Raw genomic sequence first — 20,596 nt, 5'->3', positions numbered from 1 at the left:
GCCCATAGACATGCTCTTATTAGAGTTGACCAGTAATGTAGACTACTTGTGCTACTTGTGTGCGCAAACCTCCAATACTGCACAGTAAAAACTTTATTACTTTGGCAAAGAGATATTAGTCAACCACCATATCGAATCAAATGGCCCTTCCAGATTTAAAAAGTCAGTGCTGGTTACCACAACAAAAATAGCTGGCTTACCTTGTAGTTATTTGTGGTCAGTTTCAGTACGGCATTGCGTTTCAGTACTTGCTTTCCCGTTTACACCACGCAACGTTTGCAACGTTCAAATGAATGATTCAAATACATGGATTGGATTGGATTGCCTTCCTCTTCTTGTTCAGTACGCGTTTCACATGTCACACCCCAAGTGGACCTGTCTAGCACACTCCAAAGGGGTTCCAAGCAGTTCCAGTTTAACCCACTGCGGGTCTGACCAAACCCAAAACCCACTTTGTCTCTCAAGTGGACACACTTTGGCAAGAAAACGGTAAGTAACTGCCTGACCATTGTCAACGTGCACAGAGCGCGTTGACGCGCTGGCTAGATTATCCATGATCGGATGTGTTGAGCACTTCGGCGAATTCCCATGCGCCGGCCGCGACGAAGCACCAAGCTTACGATTGGCTGACTGCGTTTTTGCGGGGCTGGGTACTGAGGCCTCCATAGACACGCCGCTACCAGCTGGGATAAAGTCTCTCGAAGCACCGTGCCGAGTGCACAGAGAAAGTCAAGTGAACACTAAAAAAAAAAAAAAAAAAAACGACGCTGAAGCTTACAAGCTTTCGCGTGATGGACCACGCTTCATCAGGTACAAGAGAAGTGGTACGCTCATACAAGTATATATAGAGTTTACAATATGATCATATTATAAAAACACCATATATACTTGTATGAACGTACTACCTCTCTTGCACCTGATGAAGCGTGGTCCACCACGCGAAAGCATGTACATATAAAAACATTTTGAATGTCGTGCAAAGAACTACGCCCTGAAACCTCTTGCATTCTTCAGTGGCGTGAAGGCGTGTTTTGTCCTATAGTTTATTTTCGAGTTGAGTACTTGCGTGGTTGAAAATTGACAGCACTATTGTATCCCACCGCGAGCTATGTGACACATCGGCATTCACTTGGTTGGCGCCACCACGTTGAATGTCGGTTTCGCCTCACGCATTGTGTTGTGTGTCAATCCTGCAAATGCGCTTCATTTAGCGCTTTCAGAAATGATGTGAAACTAACTTGCTGCATGCATGTCAATCCTGTAAAGTGTACTTCACGTAACGCTTGCTTATGGTAGGTAAAGCCTACTTGCAGTATGTCAATCCCATTAAGCGCGCTTCACCTGATGCGTTCATGCACGAGGCGAAGCCGAGCTGCAGGATGGCGACGTTAAGCCGAAGAAGGGCCAGCATACACCTTTCGCGCCCTTTTTTTGTAGCTTGCACATCTCCCGTCCCTTACTATTTCGCATTTTCGTTCCTAGATGGCAATATGAGCCGCGGCTTATCTGCAGTGCGTTTCTGCTCCTGCGCCACCACAAGAGCGCGAATCGAACTTTTCCTTCGCTGGAAATATACCTATCTCTGCCCATAGGCGCAAAATGGCGCCTAACGAAGGCGACGCGTGATTTGGTTCCTTGGAAAGCCATCGCCAAACCGGGGTCTAACAGGATATTTTATGTGGCAGACTATTTTGGTTTGACCTCCGAAAGCAACATTTCGAAAGCGCCATCAAAATAAGCAATTCTCATCTCGATCTAAGCTTTAGAATTCAAATTCGTACCTTCTATACGCAATGCAGCCCCCTCCACGAAAGGTACGTGCACCTGTCGTTACGTGCTTGTGTCCTTTAATTTATCGTTTTGTGGTACCTTGCGTAGAAGAGGTTCGTTACAATGCGGCTTTCGAGTAGAAACCGCGCTGAAGGTTGTTTAACAGTTTTGGAGACCCGCGATCTCAACTATAGTCGTGCGAGTTCACATGTAGACATTTACTACACGCAGGTGAAGGCTGCAACACAACTGAGGAATATTCATAATGAGCAGGTGACGAAGCTTCAAACAAAACATCAGCAGGATGTGGAGTTACTTGAGGATATCAGGTAGGACTCAATTTCCTCATCTGTATGAGAAAATAATTTCCTTGGCTATTGATTACTACCGAAATGAATGGAAGGTTGTGTATTCTCCGAACGTGAGTGTTTAAGCGAGGTTTTGAAAGTTGAGCACCCAACATGACGCGTTCGCGGGTCGGAACCGGTATTTTTGTCTGTTCGGTTTTAGATCCCACACAGACGTTCGAACTGGTTCAGCGAAGCTAAATTTTGGGTTGGTTGAAAGCGTACCTGACTTCGAAGTGGTTTAGTAATTTAACGTGAATTTTCCAGGGTCATTAACAGTGATTGATTAGACTCGTTCGCGAGATTCTAAAAAAAAAAGATGTAGTACAACAGCAAGTGCATCACATGCGCTCTGGAGAACAACAATGCGGACACATTTGTTTCTACATCTGTACTTAAAACGGTTGAGTTGTACGTTGGGGTTTATGAAGGAAACCGGGCTGTCACACATACATGTAATAAACCTTTAAGCCCACATAAACGTGTGGGATTGCTCAATAAACCACGACATGTTTCCGTTCCCTTTCTCGTTTAGTAATCTGAAGGGCTCTCTATGGGCGTAGGAGAACGGTACAAACAACGAGCACTCAATCATCAGGAATGTACACAATGCGAGATACATAGAAGATAATCTATTTACACAACGTATAGAAAAAAAAAAAAAAACACGACATCGTGTTGGTCAGAGCATCGCGAAAATGGTTGAAGTATTTGGCTAAAGTATTCAATGGAGATGGTTTCCTTCGATAAGTTGCTCTATTCCATTGTAGTCAGTGGGAAGAAGGAACTTGCAAACGTCGATTTTTTGGAAATGGAAACGTGAAACCTTACGTTGATGATCAATATGTGCAGATCACGGAATCGGGCGGATCGTAATGCGGCGAATAACTGTTAGATGACTGGAAAAGCTCATGAAAATGTCAAATGCCAATAGTTATTTGTAATAAGGCGAGCGGCGCGGTTCCATACGTTCTCGCTGTCGTCTTGACACTCTCTGACAACTTCTGTGACACTGTGTTCGCACTGTACATGGCAGTGTGCAGTGACTGTTTCTCGGTGCCTAACGTCTTCCCCTTTCCTTTCCCCCGTTTTCCTTTGTGCTTTATCCTGCTACACCCACTCTACCCCTTTCCTGTTTTTGTTTGTTTGTTCTTCTCTTTTTTCAAGCTTATTTTTTTTCACCCACATACGCGTCTTGGAGTAGCCAGTTCTGACTGGGTCGGGACTAACCTCTTCATATTTTTCTTTCTTTTTCCAATCCAATCCAATCGGTGTCGTCTGCTTCGTATGCAACCGAAGGATCCCGGTGTGTTTTGTATGGAAATTACACGCGTGCTTCAATAATTTCACTCATTTTTTTTCTTCTGTACCTCTTCTTTCTCTTTTATTTTTTCACATTTCCATTTCTCCTTCAATCCCAAGCGGTCACTGAACACTCAACTTTTAGTGCCATGGAGTTGGTGGATCCACATTTCTGGAATTACAATCGTCATCGTCTTCTTTAAGCGTACAATGGGATAACTCCCATAAAGAAGACGGAAGAGTAGCGTAGGATACGATGTTTCTATTTAATTTTTTTAGGGAACTTACGTTGCTTGGTATGAGCGCTGAGGAGAGTACAAGACGAGACTCTTTATGTGAATGGAAATTGCAGCCTTATCGCGCGCGTTTGCTAAATGCAGACCATTCAGCTTGTCCAAAGTAATTGGCCCACGAGGCTCCCCTGTGCATCAGTGCCTGGCTCTTCGCTCCCTCTTTGTTATCGTGCAAGCTACTGGCTTCCTCGACGAGCTCTAAACAGAACTCCGACCTGTCTTCGCTTCGCGCTTACCATATAATTCATCCTCTCATATTAACCTCTGTGAAATGGGGTAGGGTCCTGTGGCTACTATGGGGAAACATCCCATGTCAGCATCACTTCTCCATCATTTACTGTTGTTGTTGTTGTTGTTGTTGTTAAATGCAGTCACAAATGTGATTACATATATTTTTGTCTCGTTTTCTTTATTTATTTCCCCTTTTTGTACCGTTGCCTTATTTCCTTTTCCGAACCAAGGATTCGGTGAAGCCCGACAGGCGCAACCACACGTGGGGACAACCCGTGGGGACAATAGCGCCGCATTTTTGCTTATATTACATACTGTTTTTGTTTGTGTCGAAACGACTGCCGTCCATGTTTACTCTCAAACAGAAACCGCGCGCACACAAGTATCTCCCCGTAAGTGTACACGTACAAATAAACGCGTATCACAGTGCTGGCGTCTACGGGGCTGCACGGACGACAGACGAGTGAAAGAAGATGAAGACTATATGGTGCAGGGGGGGGGGGGGGGGGCAAATTTCCCACTTGTTCCCTCGGAGGCGAGAAGAAGATGCTGGTATAGCATCTGTGCAGCGGCTCCCGGATATGAAATAGACCGCGGGCCACGACGCATTATTTTCTGCTTTAATTCGCGAAATTGCAGTCAGGTATGGTACAACAACGCTTGTGGTGAGACGTCTCGTGTCATAATTATCACATATCTGCCGTCGTTGTTGCGTTATAGACAACGTCGCTGAAACATCTAGAAATAATATTTTCGAATTATTGAATCGCGCTGTGACTCAAAATCGAGAAACGCAACCGCTTCAGGTTCATTTTAGTTCAGCTCCAGCCAACTTCAGCATCAAGACACAAAAATATAAGTTTTCGTTCAGTTCCGATACGTGATTAGTTGATACGTGGATGTAGCGTAGGATATTGCTATTATTTCTTTACATGTCAAAGGAAACTCTAATTCAAATGTATCAAGCATATTATGAGTAAAAAAGCGGTGGTAACATTTAAAAAAACGTTCTTAGGCAAGGCTGGGGCTAGCGATCCGGCGAGTGTATACTGGGGTTGCCAGTTCGACTTCGTCGTAACTCACACCCCCCCCCCTTTTCTTTTTCGCATCACCATCACCTCTCGTTGCTGAATTAAACCGCGAAGTCAGCTTATAGTAGAAGGAGTATAGGTTGATTACAAGCTTGCGTTCAAGGGCCTGAAAGAATTCCATACATGAACACCACACTCTTCGATTTAACGCGCTTGGTCATACGTTTTAATAGAGTCTTCGGAATGATCTTTGAAAAAAATTGTTGCACGATACTTCTCGTACATATTGGCCCCCGAATACCGGCTATGCGCGTAGGATTGCTGCAGCGAAGTTCGCACAGCGCCATTTCGAGCCCAAGCGACTACGGATGCAACAGTAAGTAGTTTCATCAGCAGGTTCCACATGGTGTTTCAGTCGGTATGGCGCCAAGGAATGCTACAAAACCTGTAGGAAACCCACAGAAAAAGGGGTGCATCTTGCCGAGTACGAACAACCCGAGATCATGTATTTCAAGGTGCCGCGCCGTCTGCTAAACTACCGCGTGTTGCATAGTTTGGGTAGCTAATGTTGCTGCTCGCTCGCGCCGCCTAGCCCGCGGGAACAGGTTTCCCTCTTACGCCATGTATTGCCATGTCTGTACGCCATGTCTGCTACATGCAGAAAATGGTTCATTTCGGACTGCACTTTGCAATGACGACAGCAGTAATTAACGTGTAAATCCACCTTACGTGTAATACCCCTGTCAGACGTACTAATTTAGTGTCACTTTCAGCGAGTACACTTGCAGTAAGTGTCATTCTTTCGGAGTCACACGGCATCTTTTAGTGACACTAAATGCAAAGTACACTTACGATGAAGTGAGTTCGCCAAACTCACTTCACTTTGCCTGCGACAATCAAGTACGTAGCCTCCACGGCAGGGATTGCGTAACAAAAAGCTTACTTTTGGAAAAGGAAAGAAACAACCCAATCGGAATTTATTTTTGGACAAATTTGTTAAGACAGCGCTGATTTGTATAAGAAAGACGTAAGGATTTTTGGCGTGATTTACCGGTACTCTCGTTCATAGACTGCCCAGTAGGGTTCGTAATCCACTTCGCGGCAGCCATATTTGTTGACATTGCACGGTGGTTAAGTGTTACCGGCGAAATCGCGAAATATTCGCAGTGAAGCACTGAATAATGGAAGACAAAAAAGACAGGGCATCGTGGTCTGAGATAGAAACCTATGCTGTCAGAACATGGGAGGACCAAGCGAAACGCGAAAGTGTATGCTGACATCGCGGGCCAGTTGCACGCGCAAGACATAGTAAACACCACCAAAGAGGTGAAGAAGATTGAAAATTTGTCAAATAAATATACTTGTGTTGGTTCGCAACAATTATATTTATGACGTTCAATCGACTTCAACTGCGAAGAAATTCTTCATGAAATGTTTCTGGACGTAAGAAAAATGATTTTACCAAGAAAGCATGGCGCACTCCCCGATGTTAGGTGGGAGTTCAAGCTCGCCCATCGTCATCACCATGACTGCTTAGTGACACTTACTTATGCCGTGTAGCAGGAGTCTAGTGAAAGTGACATTACAGGACGGAGTGCACTTCAAATAAGTGACACTAAATTAGTACGTCTGACAGGGGTATAAGCCTACTCCCAATTATTACGCGAGAGCCGAGCTCGCGCCCTCTCGGGGTTGCGCGCTGGGTTGCTTGTGCGGTTCCATAAACATTCTTATGCCGCTGGCTACACTAACTACAGCCGCCGAAAGCACGTCGTGATCGGAGGACTCTTAAGGAGTTCGGCGTTCTCTTAAGTCTAAATGACTACGCTACGTATGTCTTTTAAATAATGGGGCCTTGTTTTCTCCAGGTGGCATTGGCACAAGCCCGTTGCGAGGAACCTCCCTTAAAATGTGGAACGGCAGGCCTCTGCCTTCGCGGCGTTGATACATGCGAGTCCCTGATGCCCGCTGAACGGTACTGCTCCAAATAAACTGGCACGCTACGCAGCAAGGAGGATTGCCAGCGGAGGAACATAGATGGGTACCAGTATATACGTAGTTGAAAACGAAGATGGCAGCGAGATATGCCCTCAATAAATGAGGATAACTAGCACGTCGCCAACAACCAGAAAGCTGCAAATATTTACAAACTAAACTCTATTTTACATACCGGATAACGACGCTCCCAAGGGAGGATTTGTACACGCCGTACCATGCGAACAATCCTGAAACTTCGGAAGGGTCGCTACACACACTAAATTTCAAGACACATTTTTGATGTAATTTGGTGGTATCATAACTGACTCCCGTTTTGGTGTATATCAACACCTCTTGGAAAAGTTACACATCTCCGACAAGGTGTATTCCCTACGTCAAATGTGGTGTATTTCAACGGTATCATAACTGATTCCCTTTTTGGTGTAATCTTACACCCAATGGGATCCTTAAACCCTTCTGGAAATTGTGTAAATGGGGTACGTATGGGGTACGGAGTTTGTTACGTATGCCTCTTGACTTTGCCTAACGACAACATACCGTTACAACGCGACGCGCACTATTCTCTGATCTAATAGGTACATTCCACTTAAGGTTCAAACATAGTCTGAAAATACCCGCTTCAAAGGCACCTCAATCAACAAGACAAGACAAAATACAGCGACAACACTTTCCAAACAGCAGGACACAGCGAGCCGCCCGGACAAGTTACTCGATTCGATGGGCACAGCGCTGCCGTTGCTGGCCATGTCACGTCGAGACTGGGAGGTACCCGAGTTCGAATCCGGGTGCCGGCTGTACTGTCTGGGGTTTTTCCTGGGTTTCCCTCAGACACATTCTGACATATGTCGGCACAGTTCCCTTAGAAGTCGGCCCAGGACGCTCATTCCCCCAGGGCGTCAGTCGTGACGTTGCCCACCTATGTGAGGCCGACAACGGCAAGCTCTTTCATCACCACCACCACCGCCACCACCACCACCCCCTCCGTTCGAGACCCGGAACTGTAATCCTTGCAGTGTCATACTAAACTCATATATGGTCAGATGACTTGAGTTCAACAAACGACCTGCCCAAAGAACACGAAAACTACCCCAACTAACTCCAAACGCCATAACTGGAGAACACAGAGTAAACAGCACACTGTTGCGAGACCTGTCGTAGCGAAACATTAGAACCTTGATGGCCTCCACACTTTTTTTACACCAATTCTCGAAATTACACCCTGCAGAGCGGGACATATACATACTACACCAATTTCACACCAGAAACACGGAGTATTCTTTTCCTTCGGGGTGTAATAAAGGAGTAGAGCAATTCGTACACCCCAAATACATCCCAATTACACCTACAAATGAATTTTATTTTTTAGAGTGCAGAGTGCAGTACTGTCCTGGTATGCTTACTAGAAATTGATGTGCCACTCACCTTGAGCGTGGTCATAGATGCCGAGCTTAGATAAGCCAGCGGCGAGTGCACTCCAGGATGCCGTACAACGACGGCTCACGCTAGATGTGCACACGCAGCTCTCACTGCGTGGAAGTCATGCGCCCACCATCTGGGCCACCGAAAGCTAACCGACAGCTGCTGCGCGAATGAAAAACAATATTACGGCTATTCAGGAAAAAGTCTTTCGAGGAGCGAAACTGCTCCGCGACTGTTAGGCCGTATTCCAAGACGGTGCCCAAGGCAAGCCGCGTTTATTATACAAAGTCTTTTTTTTTTGTAAGCTATAAGAGCAGCATAGGGCTGTTGCAACAAAGTTTGCACAGCACCGTTTCCTGCACATGCAGCTACGGATCGACCACGTTTCGGTAGTCTGCGCTGCCTTCAAGGGCACTGATGAAGTTAGTCCTGGTGAAGGCAACGCTGACTGCCGAAATGTCTACCCCTAAATGTAGGTGTAAATCTACTTCTAGCACTTCACATTTTATTTTCTTTTTTAAATGTAATAAAACTAGCAACTGCTTTTAATCCTTATACGGCTTCCCTAGGCTCTTCATTACTTGCAGTCTATATCTTTTTCGCGTCCGTCTGTAATACGAGGGGTATCGTAGAGTTCTAATCATCACTATAAAATAAATGAAACAGAAACGTAATTTTAATTTCTTTGGCTGCACGTAGAACAAGTGTTTGCAAGTTCCAAACGTCGCCACACCAGCACTGAACAGCTGTCTCGGCCTTCTTGGACATCTTCAGCTGTGCGCAGGTGGATAACGTTCGAGTGGGTGGCGTCAGAAGGTGTGGAGCCAATGCTGGTGTGGCGGCGTTTGGGACTTGACAGTTTTATTGGCATAGTAGATGAGTAGGCGAACAGGGTGCGATAAAAACGGGGTACGAGGGTGATACGAAGTGACATCTACTGCATGGGGCACTGCAACGAAAACTTGCGCGCCACTTCAGACCAAAATATTTTTGATAACCGGTATTCCTACAATACGCGGTGCACGGTTTCGATATCATTGCATAAAACAACACGAGGAACGGGTGGTCGCAGACCACCGGCAGAACCGCCCAAGGGAGGAGACGACGTCCCACCAGGCTTGCTGAATGAAGTCGTGAGTCGAAGAGGGTAGGTCGTTGAACATCCCACCTTTGAATGGACAACGCAGACACTGAAGGCGAGTGGGAGCTGCATCATTTACGAACAGTGAGGCGTTCCGACATGCGCACCACCGGTATATCCAAGACGTCACAAGTCTCGCAAAAGGGGCTTAATCTGGCGGTAGGGAACCACGAGTGATGCATGCAGCTGGAGAGACCATTCAACTCGGACATGACCCCTTCAAAAAAGGAAGGTTGGCAGAAACCATATCTCCGCAGAACAAAAAGAGCTAATGGGTGGACAAAACAATGAATGTCCCGAAGCATCTTTAGCAGGTCCTTAGAGACTAGACAAATTGGGAATGCTCCAACCACCTAATAACACTGGTGTCTGCACTGTCATCAATGGAGGTAGTCTCTTTTTACACTGACGGAAGCTGTATCTTACATACCGGATAACAATGCTCCCAAGGGAAGATTGGTTTCTGTACGTGGCATACCTTGCGTACCTATAATATGCATTGACATCGAAGCGGAAGTCCATTCACATGGACCGGACCCCATATGCCGGCTTGTATTGTCATACACTGGGTCGATAAATGTATTGTCAAGAAGCAGGATTTTTAGGAAGAATCTTTCCAGGAACAGCACCGCAAAGGATACTGCCCCGACGACCGTGTTATTGGCCGCGTGTTCAAGGACACGGCCCACCCGTGGGCAGACCGCGTTATCAACGGGCCCTTCTCCAAAATATGAAGGCCCAGCTCCGGTTTCTCTCCCTCCACCGCGTGTGTACTGTCATAAAGAGGAGTTCCCCTTGAACAGACACTAACTTCACGTTACAATCCTACAAGCAAGATAACAACACTCTGTATAAGTGGCCCTGAACGTGGCGGAAAAGAAGAGTAGGAGTCAGCCAGCGGCGAGAGCACTCCAAAAGACCGTACAGGTCTTCCTTACGGACAATGTGGCTACGAAGTCCTGCCGTGACAGCGTGAAATATAGCTGCGTCTTCGAAGTTTGGGGCACCGAAAGCCAGCCGGCAACGACGGGTCCAAATTTGGAAGTTTATATCGGTAATTAATAAAGCCAATTGTTTAAGCTGATTGCGCGGAACAGGCAACGGTTCTATGAACAGTACGGGGTCCAGGCAACGCCTGAAACAGTGCCCTGAGGTTTCACACATCCCGCAAGACTTGCAACCATCAGAGCGAGATATGTGAAACCGGTGTAATCGCTCGCCGACAGGAAGAACGTTGTGGGCAAGCTTCCACTGAAGACTGGCGCAACGGGCGTCTAGCCATACCGCAGTGATTCGACGCCACGAAAGCTTCGTCGGCACCGAAGGGACTGCGGGACCGGACTGCAACTCACTGATTGCCTCGAACAGCCAACTGTCTGCCTGCCCGGTCGTATTGACAACCGTAGGACTGGACAAGCGAAAGCCTGCCTGCCTGATTGCCTTCACCGCATTATGTATTGGCATCGAGGCGGAAGTTCACCGCGTGTGTCTATTGGCATCAAATGGAAGACCGACCACAGGGGCCGGCTTCCTGTAGTATCTCAAACAGACTAGAACAACATGCTGAGTACCAACTGACGCCGAGCGACTAAGGCTGTTTAGAGATTGCTATACGTGTCCGTTTCGCCATGCAACAGTCCATGACACTGGAAAGCTGTAAGTGGGAGAACAACACGAGGATGTGGACACCTCTTAGCTTAACATGGAACTTGCCATTGTCCACCCGGAAGAGAATGTCAGAGGTCATCCAGCGGCGGTTAAACTTAACTGCACAGCACCGCTCGTTCCCTGCAAAGAACTCTGCGAATACCGGCGTTAATAAGCTGAATCACCTGCTGCACACTGCGGCTGTGCTGCGCGTGCACACGTCGGCAGCGTGAAATCTACTCTTGGTAATTTATTTCGACAAGCAAGAGCACAAAATACCGCCTATCCCGCTGCGAGAAAGGGGGTACAGACCACGAACGGGGCTCCATTCAACATCCGTCAGGCTATAAAGGCCTGCTACACGATGCCACAGGGCACCCGGCAACAAACATAAACTAAAAGCAGCTTTGGGACAGCTAACGTGGTACAGAGTGCACGGTTTTCTTCGAACATTCTGCGTGGTGCACCTCTGAAAAAGGTATTCTTCTTCTTCTTCGTTTAACTGGACGTTTACTGCAGCTATGTGGTGACTTCATATGTCGCCTGCTGCTCCATTTCTTGTAGGTGGCATAGGTGATATCCACAGAAAAGTTTTTAGCATGTGGCACTCTTGAGTGAATGACACGTGACACTTTTGCTTTGGGTCTCATGTTTTTGAGTCCAGGTTTAGAAGCGGTCTGCGATGCCGCTTTCTTTTGAAGAGGGCTTTCTCAGCTTCCTTTTGCAATTTTGAGCATGACCATTTACCTAGCAGCTTACAAAAACTGAAGGATCGTGAGTCGAGCTTCATTAGGACAGCTTCCAGCCTTTCTCGGTGCTGTTTGAAGGCGGGGCATTGGATGATCACGTGGAGCGTATTTTCCCGTGTCTTACATGATGCAAGAGCAGCATTCCAAGACACAACGTTCGGGCAGCAGATCGACCACTTTAAAACGTTCGAAGCCCCTTTAATCGTGCACCACCCTGCACCCTGCGAGGTCGCGTTTTACAAAACCACTTCAAAAAACGGCACTCAAAATGGCCAAGTCGCCAATTTCGTCAACTTCGGGGCTTAATGTCATTTGATATAAAAATAATATTAAAGATCGCCTAAGCTTATTTTGTAATATGTATATGTGAAAGTACGATCACGGGGTTAGAACCCTGTTATCTTCCCCTGTTGCATCCTGAGAGGTCGCGTTCGACAAAATCGCTTCCAAAACGGCCCTCGAAATGGCCAAATGGCGAATTTCATCAAATTGATCATCATCATTATTTGATATAACGATGATAATAAAGATATAAGCTGATTATGTATTATGTATATGTGAAAGTAAGCTTACGGGGTTTGAACCCCGTATCTTGTCCTCCTGTTGTACCTTGTAAGGTCCCGTTTGACAAAACCACTTCCCAAACGGCACTCGAAGTGTAAAGTTTGATCAAGTTGTATAGTTTCATATAAAAGCGATATAAAATACAAAACGGTATCATTTGTATATTACTCACTCAACATAAAGTTGTCTATTCTGTCAGCCTTTTCGAGTTCTGGAAAAAATGACCGTTCGCCTTTCGAACTCCTTCAGACCGGGCGTACAGTCTCAGCGCATGCGTGTTACGATAATACTGGGACTCAGTTCGTCGAGCGCCTACGAGGGCAACCCCGTCAGAATCGCAACTTTGAAGACCCTGGGTGCATCAGGATTAACGCTCACATGTCGTGTCGTGGTTGGTATGTGGCTTGGAGGAAGTACTGAACAAAATAGGCGAATTTTATTCTGTTTTGCTGTTAATTGGCATAAACACTAGTCTCCCATTGAATTCACATCCTGTAAGGCCGCATCCCGCAAAGCGACTGAGCATAGTGGCGGATCTTTCGTGTGTAACAGGGGTTCTTTACATGGTGTTCTTTTCCATTAGACGATGAACTCTTACTTAAAAATTTTATTCTGTTTTGCTGTTAATTGGCATAAACACTAGTCTCCCATTGAATTCACGTCCTGTAAGGCCGCTTCCCGCAAAGCGGCTGAGCATAGTGGCGGAGTGCGCCGGCAGGGGGGTGACCGCGAATTTTGGGATTGTCATCACTATTTCTATGAGAAGGACACCTTTTCAGAAAACGATACTTTTCATTGAGCAAAAACTGATGTTTAGAACTCTTCTCAACTGTCTTCAGTATCAAAACTAACACACACATCCTCGTAGTCGCTCTCCAGGACAGCAAAGTCTCCGAATGAATTCCTCTTCCATGCCTTCTGTGACGTACCAGTGCACGAAAGCGCGCTTTGCATACATTACGTCAAACTTGTAGTCCAAATGGGCTCAGGTTTCAGCAATGGCCGTGGTATTAGAGCTGGTACAAACGGCACGATGAGCCTTTGCCATTTGGTTACCTGGAACCACAGTATGTGGCTGGTTGTTGATACCCGCCTGTGAAACGTACACACTAAGTTATCGCAAGATTAATTGAAAAGTGTTTGTATACCTTGAAACTTCTTTGGCATCAGTCTACAAACTTAATGGTACGCCTGGTCTTGAGGGTAGCAAGGGCGGCATTAATCTCCTTTTCCACAACATCGCCTCGGTAGTGCAGGCAGAAGGCCATATACCTACCGTTACGGGGGGTCACACTTCAGCAGCTGGTTTCCTTGTTCAAAACAGGCATTGGAAATTTGCAACACTGATGGCTGTTCGTGATATTCTTTCTCGGCCGAAATCACCGGACCATAGCTGACGAGGGGGAAATGCATCCTAGAATAAGGCGACAGGTTGGTAACTCTGCCACGTCTACATTGACGTCTCCCTTGAACAGCAAGAACGAAGTGATGGAAGAGACAACCTGTCCAAGAGAGCCTGTCCAGATTGGTGCAGCCGGCACAGTCGATGTCCAAGTTGTTTTGGATATGTCGTAGATAGTGTCGTTGTCCACCATGAATTCGCCAAGTTGCATGTCAAAATTCGCCAGAGTTGCATGGGTGGTGAGGACACCGTTGTAGGGTTCCACAACGCCGGTAGAAACCTAGGCAGTCAAAAAAGCTCATTCGATTCATGCACTAAATGACAAAACACGCGACCCGAAAACGGCGGTGTCTGCCTTGTTAGCAGGTTAGACGGTAAACCCAGGCATTGTCTTCTCATACTCTGCCGAGAGGTGCTCCACAAGCAACGACGTGAAGCCGGAGCCAGTGCCTCCGCCTAAGCAGTGGCAAATAAGGAAGCCTTGTAGGTTCGTACACTGACCTGCCAGCTCACGGACACGTTCCAAGACCAGTTCGAGCATCCCTCTCCCAACAGAGTAGTGTCCACGAGCATAGTTGCATGAGGCATCCTCCTTTGCAGGTAACAACATATCCGGATGAAACAGTTCTCGGTAGAGACCCTCGCCCATTTCTATCACAGTGGGCTCCAGATCGACATAAATTGCCCGATGAACTTTCTTACCGGCGGAAGATTCATAAAAAAAAAAGTATGGACGAAATCGTTGCCTCCAACCGCGGTGTCCAACATCCAGCCATCAGGTTGAATTCAATGTTCTAAAAAGAAAAGCTCCCAGCTTGCGTTTCCAAGCTGGAAGCCAGCTTGTCCCACATGAACAAATACACATTCACGAATTTGCTTCACTATTTCCTCAAATACCTCAGAGTCCACTGATTGGCGAAGTTGTGCCAAGAAACAGCTTTGAGATGGTTATGGTGGGCCAGAAGGAGTTCTGTGCCGAGCGTCTAATATAATGCACGAGGAGTGCGTGGTAACGGCCGTAGGCAAGATGGCGGTGAATTGCAGCTATGCACGAGCTTTTGCGCAGTCTTCTTCTTCTTCACTAAATGAGCGGGAGTTGGGTTGGAACTTGGTGGCTGCTCAAAAGGGCGCCTGCAGCTTCATTTCCTGTGAGTTTTGCCAATATGGGAGTCCTCGCAGTCGCTCGCAGCGCGCCATTCAGAAAGGCACATTTTTGTGTGTCTCACAAACTCTTCTGTTGCGAGCCGACCACGTGCTCTTCGGGTAGCACAGATTCGCGTCGGCTAAAAAGCTTAATTGTAGATGTACAGCCCATCTGCGCCAAAAGTCGCGACCCTCGCGCGAGATCTTATCTGTGATTGTTCATTTAGTTTTCAGGTGCAAGTATAGCTCGTCTGGGACGTTGAACGATTGCTGCGAAAGAAATTCTGTGACTCTGTGGCATAAAACGCATTAAAACAAATATTCGTTTACCGCAGTAACAACATTGTGATACGTGTATTCACAAGAATTAGGGACAAAACGTAATGCGTGCTTCACCTAATACACTCTCGTGTTGGGTGGAACCTAGCCCTATACGACCCGTTGGCGCATTACATTTTGAACACTTTTTCTTCAATACCTTAATTTCCCTTTCATAAATTACAATGCTCTCTGGGGTGTCTCGGATATGTTATAAAAGGAATATATTCACGCAGTTTCAACAGTGTACGAATAATTTCCTTGGTTCCACGGAGGTATACGTGAAATGCAAGGGCTCAAAGGGAAAATGGGCGGAAACGCACGAGCACAGGGAACCAACAGTTTTCTACCTAGAAAAGAATTCTTTAGTAGAATGATGCAACTATACCTCTAGCATTTATATCCCGGAAAGCGTTGATATACACGGAAGCGTTTACGAGCTAGGAGGCATGAAAGTTGCTGACACTGCCCACGGGAGCAAAAATTTGGGCAAGCGCGCCAACAATAGGAACCTACAGTTTTCCACTTAAACAGGAATGCTTTGGTAGAAAGATGCAACTATGCCTCTAGTATTTAACTCCTGGGGAGCATTTTGACAAGCGTAAACGTTCATGGCTTAAGAGGCATGAAAGTTTGTGTCCTCGTCTAACGCGCAAGCGCAGGGAACCAACAGTTTTCTACCTAGACAAGAAGGCTTTAGTAGAATGATGCAACTATGCCTCTAGTATTTAAATCATGGGGAGCATTTTGACAAGCGGAAACGTTCATGACTTAAGAGGCATGAAAGTTGGTGTCCTCGTCTAACACGCAAGCGCGACCTGATAGCAGAAGATTCCACAAGGAAGTTAAGTTTACAGTGTTGTGCGTGAGTTCGTGAGGAGGAACAGATTTGGGCAGGGAGGAGGAGGAGATATCTGAGGCGAACAATTCCCTTTTCGCGCCCTGACCTGATAACAACACCGATAACACACCCGGGAGCTTTCGCGTAAGATAAATATTAAGACGTGATGTACAACTGTGGGAACGAGCATGACACTTTCCAGATATCGGAAGATTGCCGGATGAAAATGGCAGGTTGGCGCCTGTGATAGCCTTCTGGACGACAAATTGACTAAATACGAGTTCTAAGGGTGCAGCAAGGACAACAGCTACGTTCCGCAGACGATACACAGACTACGTAATTTTATGATACCGTCAGTATCAGGTTGGTATAAAGAGTTATTACGAGCTAAAATACAGGAAACTGACGATTTGGCGCCAGTGAGTGCCACTTGGGCGACGATTTGGCGAAATGTCTGAAGTATATAGATTGGACTGGTTGGTGTGAATCCACAAGCGACCAAAGAACAACCACGAAACAACAACAGAGCGACTTGTATGTGATCTTGTCTCCTGTTTGTTCTTTGGTCGTTTGAAAATTAACGATTTCCCCAAACGCTACTTCGCAGGCTGTAGCAAGGGAAACAGGTATGGGCCGCGGACTCATAGCTATTAAGCATGGATATACAGACTACGTAATTAAATGATGACATCTTCGATATCACGTTTATATCCAGAGTTATTACTAAATTAAATGGAAGATATGGACAATTTGGCGTCTGCGAGTGCTGTGGCGATGCGAGTGGTGGCGTCTGCGAGTGGCAATGATTTGATTAAGCGCGACTTCGTTAGACCAGAGATTTTGGTGCAGAACTAAATACATTCAGAATCGAAGGCGTGTATATTCCCAAATCCCAGCTGTGGGTAGGAATACAGAAGGTCACCGACACACGAGGCGGTGAAGAAGTAGAGAACACTGAGTGAATTTTATTTTAGTGTATTTACAATTCTGTTTACCCATACTTATAGGTATAGTCGCAGGTATAGGTGGATAGGTCACACGGCAATTTACAACAACACAAGAATAGACAATTACAACAGATGTTGCAGTTTCTAGCTTAAAGTCCTATGTCAGATTTTGTCTACCGCAGGTAGGAAAATTTGATTGGCTGGAGTGTGGGAAAGGAAAATGAGTGACGAAACCAAAATAACATGAAAATAAGCTTTTTTCTGGTGGTTCATTTTGAAACGCGTTCGGTGGTGTGTTATCGCATCTCTGAATGACAATGCACGTTTGCCGCCCCCCGCATGGAAAGGAAACATTTCCGTGACGTGATCCAGCGGGTGAAAGTATTACGACCGAGGCGACATTCGCCCTTTACAACTACAAACCCAAGCAGCAAAATGCACTGAAAGTCGAGTGCAATAGGGGTGGACATGTAGGTGAAAGGCCCTGAACAGATCCGTGAAACTACAGAACATCGCTAAGACACATACCGTTCACGCCTATTGCACTCGACTTTCAGTACATTGTGCTGCTTGGGAATGTAGGATGTAATCGTAATTCGGCAACATTGTGACAGCTGCAGAACTATGTTTGTTCAACACAAATACAATATTGAGGAAAACGTTTCCATCATGTTTTCACAATACTGGGACACTGTTACAGCAATATATAGCAAGGATATCAGCGATCAAACTGCGCCCAGCCAGACACTTCCCTTAGTTGTCCAAGTTCAGTTACATTGATTTGTTGTCCATAACGTTGTGCCACTGGGTGTGTATCGACCCCTGGTAATGCTCTATAGTGAGCAACGTATGGGCAACCTTCAAATCATTGTCAGCGTCATAGTTGCGCGCGCGCGGGCGCCACATCGGTACGAAACCACGGCACATCGCAAACAACACAAGCTTGTCCAAAGGACGTTCTTCACAAACTTCTTTGCAAGATCCGCGTCGCAGCCAGTGGAAACTCTGACCGACGTGTACTTGTTTCTGGTGCACACGTCTGGTACAGTTTACGCCTCTTGGCCTCGGTCTCACGTCCCCTAATTCTTCGGGTCTTCCCACCTTCGTCTCATCGCAACCGCTTTGCGTCCCCTCACTGCTGGATCGTGTTGTCGTCGTGCAGCCAATGCGCGTCTGCAATGCCGTTTGCGTTCTACAGCGGCGTGCGGAGCCCTCCACTCTCCATCTGCAGATACACTATGCTCTCTTCGCGACATAGCGGGTGACACACTGACGGCGCTTCTTCTACTTGTACCCCGCACGGCTGCCATTTTTTTGTCAACAACGCAGCATGGCCAACCAATGGTGCGCAGAGTCGGAAGTCACGACATACGCCGGTATTGACAAACAAGTTCATACAGCTATCGCTGTAATATCTTTGCTATGTACGCAATCAATATTGCAAAATGTACAGAAAGCGGGACTGTTAGGGCAAACCTTTTTATGCATGCCTGGATGCATCGGATGCACCGTACGAATCTTGTTGTATTTCTTTTTTTTTTCTTTTTTTTTGCGTGTTAGCGCCGCGGAGTAACTGCGGCCATGAGCGGCGTACAGACGTTGACGCTGACGTTAGCGTAGAAAATATAAGGTGCTCCAAAAATAAATTGCATAGCAATCAGCGAGTTTAGATCAGCTTGAAATGAAACATTTTGCTTTTCTATGAACCACTGCAATCGTTTCAGAAACATTCGTTCCATCACTTTCCCCATACAGCTGGTGAGGCTGATGGGACGATAGGAGCTGATGTCTGTATAGTCGGTTTGCCAGGTTTGAGGACTGGGACCACTTGTGCTGTTTTCCAGTGCTTGGGGAATTGTCCAACTTGCCATAGTGTGCTAGTTAAGTATGTCCGTAGCTGTTGGGCCCAGATTTGCCAGGTGGTTATATGTGACCTTGTCAGGTCCGGGGGCTGTCTTCTTGCTTGCGGCCTTGTGTATTGCCTGTCGGAGCTCGGTGATAGTGAAGTCTGCATCCAGTTCTGCAGTTGCAGGGGGCGTTGTGATATTGATGAATACCTTGGCTGAGCGCGCTGATTGCCAATGCAGGGGACTCGCTGCTGCGTTTGAAGTCAAAAATCTTTCTGCCACGGTCTTCTCCGCTACGTTTGCTTTGACGGCTATGGCACGAAATGGAGATATCAGTGACGGCGGCACCTTCAAGCCCTTGATTATGCACCATAACCTAGAGGATGTACAGCGGGGTTCAGAGCACTACATGTGTCAGTCCATTTTTTTTACTGCTAATGCCTTGAGGTGTCTCCGAATCTTGTCTTTCAAGATGCTGGCCTCTTTCCAGTGTGTTATGTCACCCAATCTCCTACACCGACACTCTGCTCTTCTAGGTTGAGCACGAAGATACTCGAATTCTGTATCAACCCTGGAATATGTAGCAGGAATATTTACAGTCTTGTTGGATTGGTTTAAATTTTTGCGTATTCCTGCTGCGAAATCCGTCAAGGATCCGCAGTTTTGCAGAGACTTCGTGTTAAGGTGTCTGAAGACTTTCCAATTGTTCAGTGTAACTGTCCTCATTGGAGTTGGGTGAGATGCTCGTTCATCTGTCACATAGATCGGCAAATGGTCACCGCCCTTTGTGTCAGTGTCTACCGTCCACTGTAGCTGATTGGATTGGAGTACTCATCGATTTGAGATTTGTGTCCGGTGGCCAGCACCTACGTGCTGGGCACCATTACGACCGCAGACCATAAGATATCCGAACACCACCATCATATTAACGATCCCCTTGAAGCTGTCCTTTGATGCAAGGCATCTGGAACACGGCAGAGGCGATGCTTTCTCAAGATTTCGCATGAGGGGCATCGCATTGTTTGAATAAGGAAAAAAAAAAAGGAAGGAAAAGTATAACGCGGCATAACACGTGACAAACACGGAGAGGTCCTGTGCGGGGCAGTACAAAGTTTACATGGTTTTGAGACTGGATCATGGGATGGATACCCTTTACATAGTTGAGTAAGTAGTGGGAGTTCCGCTCTTATCGTTATAGGGCTCCAATAATATGACTTCTTTCATGGACTCTAGTGGGAGCCTTCACATATTCCGGCGCGTTGACGTTGCTCTAATTGCACATATTAGTGCTCCCAGCGAGGACTCAAGGGGGCCAAGTCTTCTGTTCATGATGACGGGGGAATACCTTGAGACACGAAACGGAAAAGACGACACCACATACGTTCTTCCAGAATGTGTGTGGTGTCGTCTTTGGTGTCGTCTATGTGGTGTCGCCTTCTTCGTTCCGTGACTCAGGTTATTCCTCCATCATCGTGCTTCACCAGCTAGCCTGCACCTTGTTCGTCTTCTCTTGATATTTGCTGCAATGCAGAGCTCTAGTGATTCGGAGACATCGCAAGGTCTGCATAATGCCTATCTACGTCGGATTGTGTGGTAGAGGACCTAT

General features: G+C 46.6%; 3 protein-coding genes across 4 annotated transcripts in view; 1 reads left to right on the top strand and 2 right to left on the bottom strand.

The window, feature by feature from the left end:
* Nucleotides 1–8,513, bottom strand: part of LOC135394588 (uncharacterized) — a 40,828-nt gene extending 32,315 nt beyond the window's left edge. The window contains exon 1 of one of the 2 annotated variants that reach the window (XR_010422946.1): nucleotides 8,395–8,512. Coding sequence is in view for 1 of the 2 variants with exons in the window: in XM_064625404.1 (XP_064481474.1) it covers nucleotides 8,395–8,409 (15 nt within the window). In the remaining variant the exon portion in view is untranslated. Of the gene's footprint in view, nucleotides 1–8,394 lie in introns of both variants that reach the window. The other variant, XM_064625404.1, reaches the window with a different exon arrangement.
* The window catches only part of LOC135394585 (FRAS1-related extracellular matrix protein 2-like), a 263,630-nt gene continuing 244,644 nt past the window's right edge, over nucleotides 1,611–20,596 (top strand). The window contains exons 1-2 of the mRNA XM_064625401.1: nucleotides 1,611–1,814; nucleotides 2,002–2,099. Of these exons, the coding sequence (XP_064481471.1) occupies nucleotides 1,794–1,814; nucleotides 2,002–2,099 (119 nt within the window). The 5' untranslated portion in view covers nucleotides 1,611–1,793. The remainder of the gene's footprint in view (nucleotides 1,815–2,001; nucleotides 2,100–20,596) is intronic.
* On the bottom strand, nucleotides 13,150–14,984 carry LOC135394587 (uncharacterized). Its single transcript, XM_064625403.1, is given in 7 exon segments — nucleotides 13,150–13,392; nucleotides 13,394–13,585; nucleotides 13,641–13,778; nucleotides 13,780–13,931; nucleotides 13,934–14,174; nucleotides 14,396–14,486; nucleotides 14,597–14,984. Coding segments are annotated over 6 exon segments (885 nt in total). The 5' UTR covers nucleotides 14,483–14,486; nucleotides 14,597–14,984; the 3' UTR covers nucleotides 13,150–13,317.

The sequence above is a fragment of the Ornithodoros turicata genome, chromosome 5 (assembly GCF_037126465.1).
Source record: "Ornithodoros turicata isolate Travis chromosome 5, ASM3712646v1, whole genome shotgun sequence".
In the NCBI taxonomy this organism is placed as follows: domain Eukaryota; kingdom Metazoa; phylum Arthropoda; class Arachnida; order Ixodida; family Argasidae; genus Ornithodoros; species Ornithodoros turicata.
This window is presented reverse-complemented; position numbering and strand designations above follow the sequence as displayed.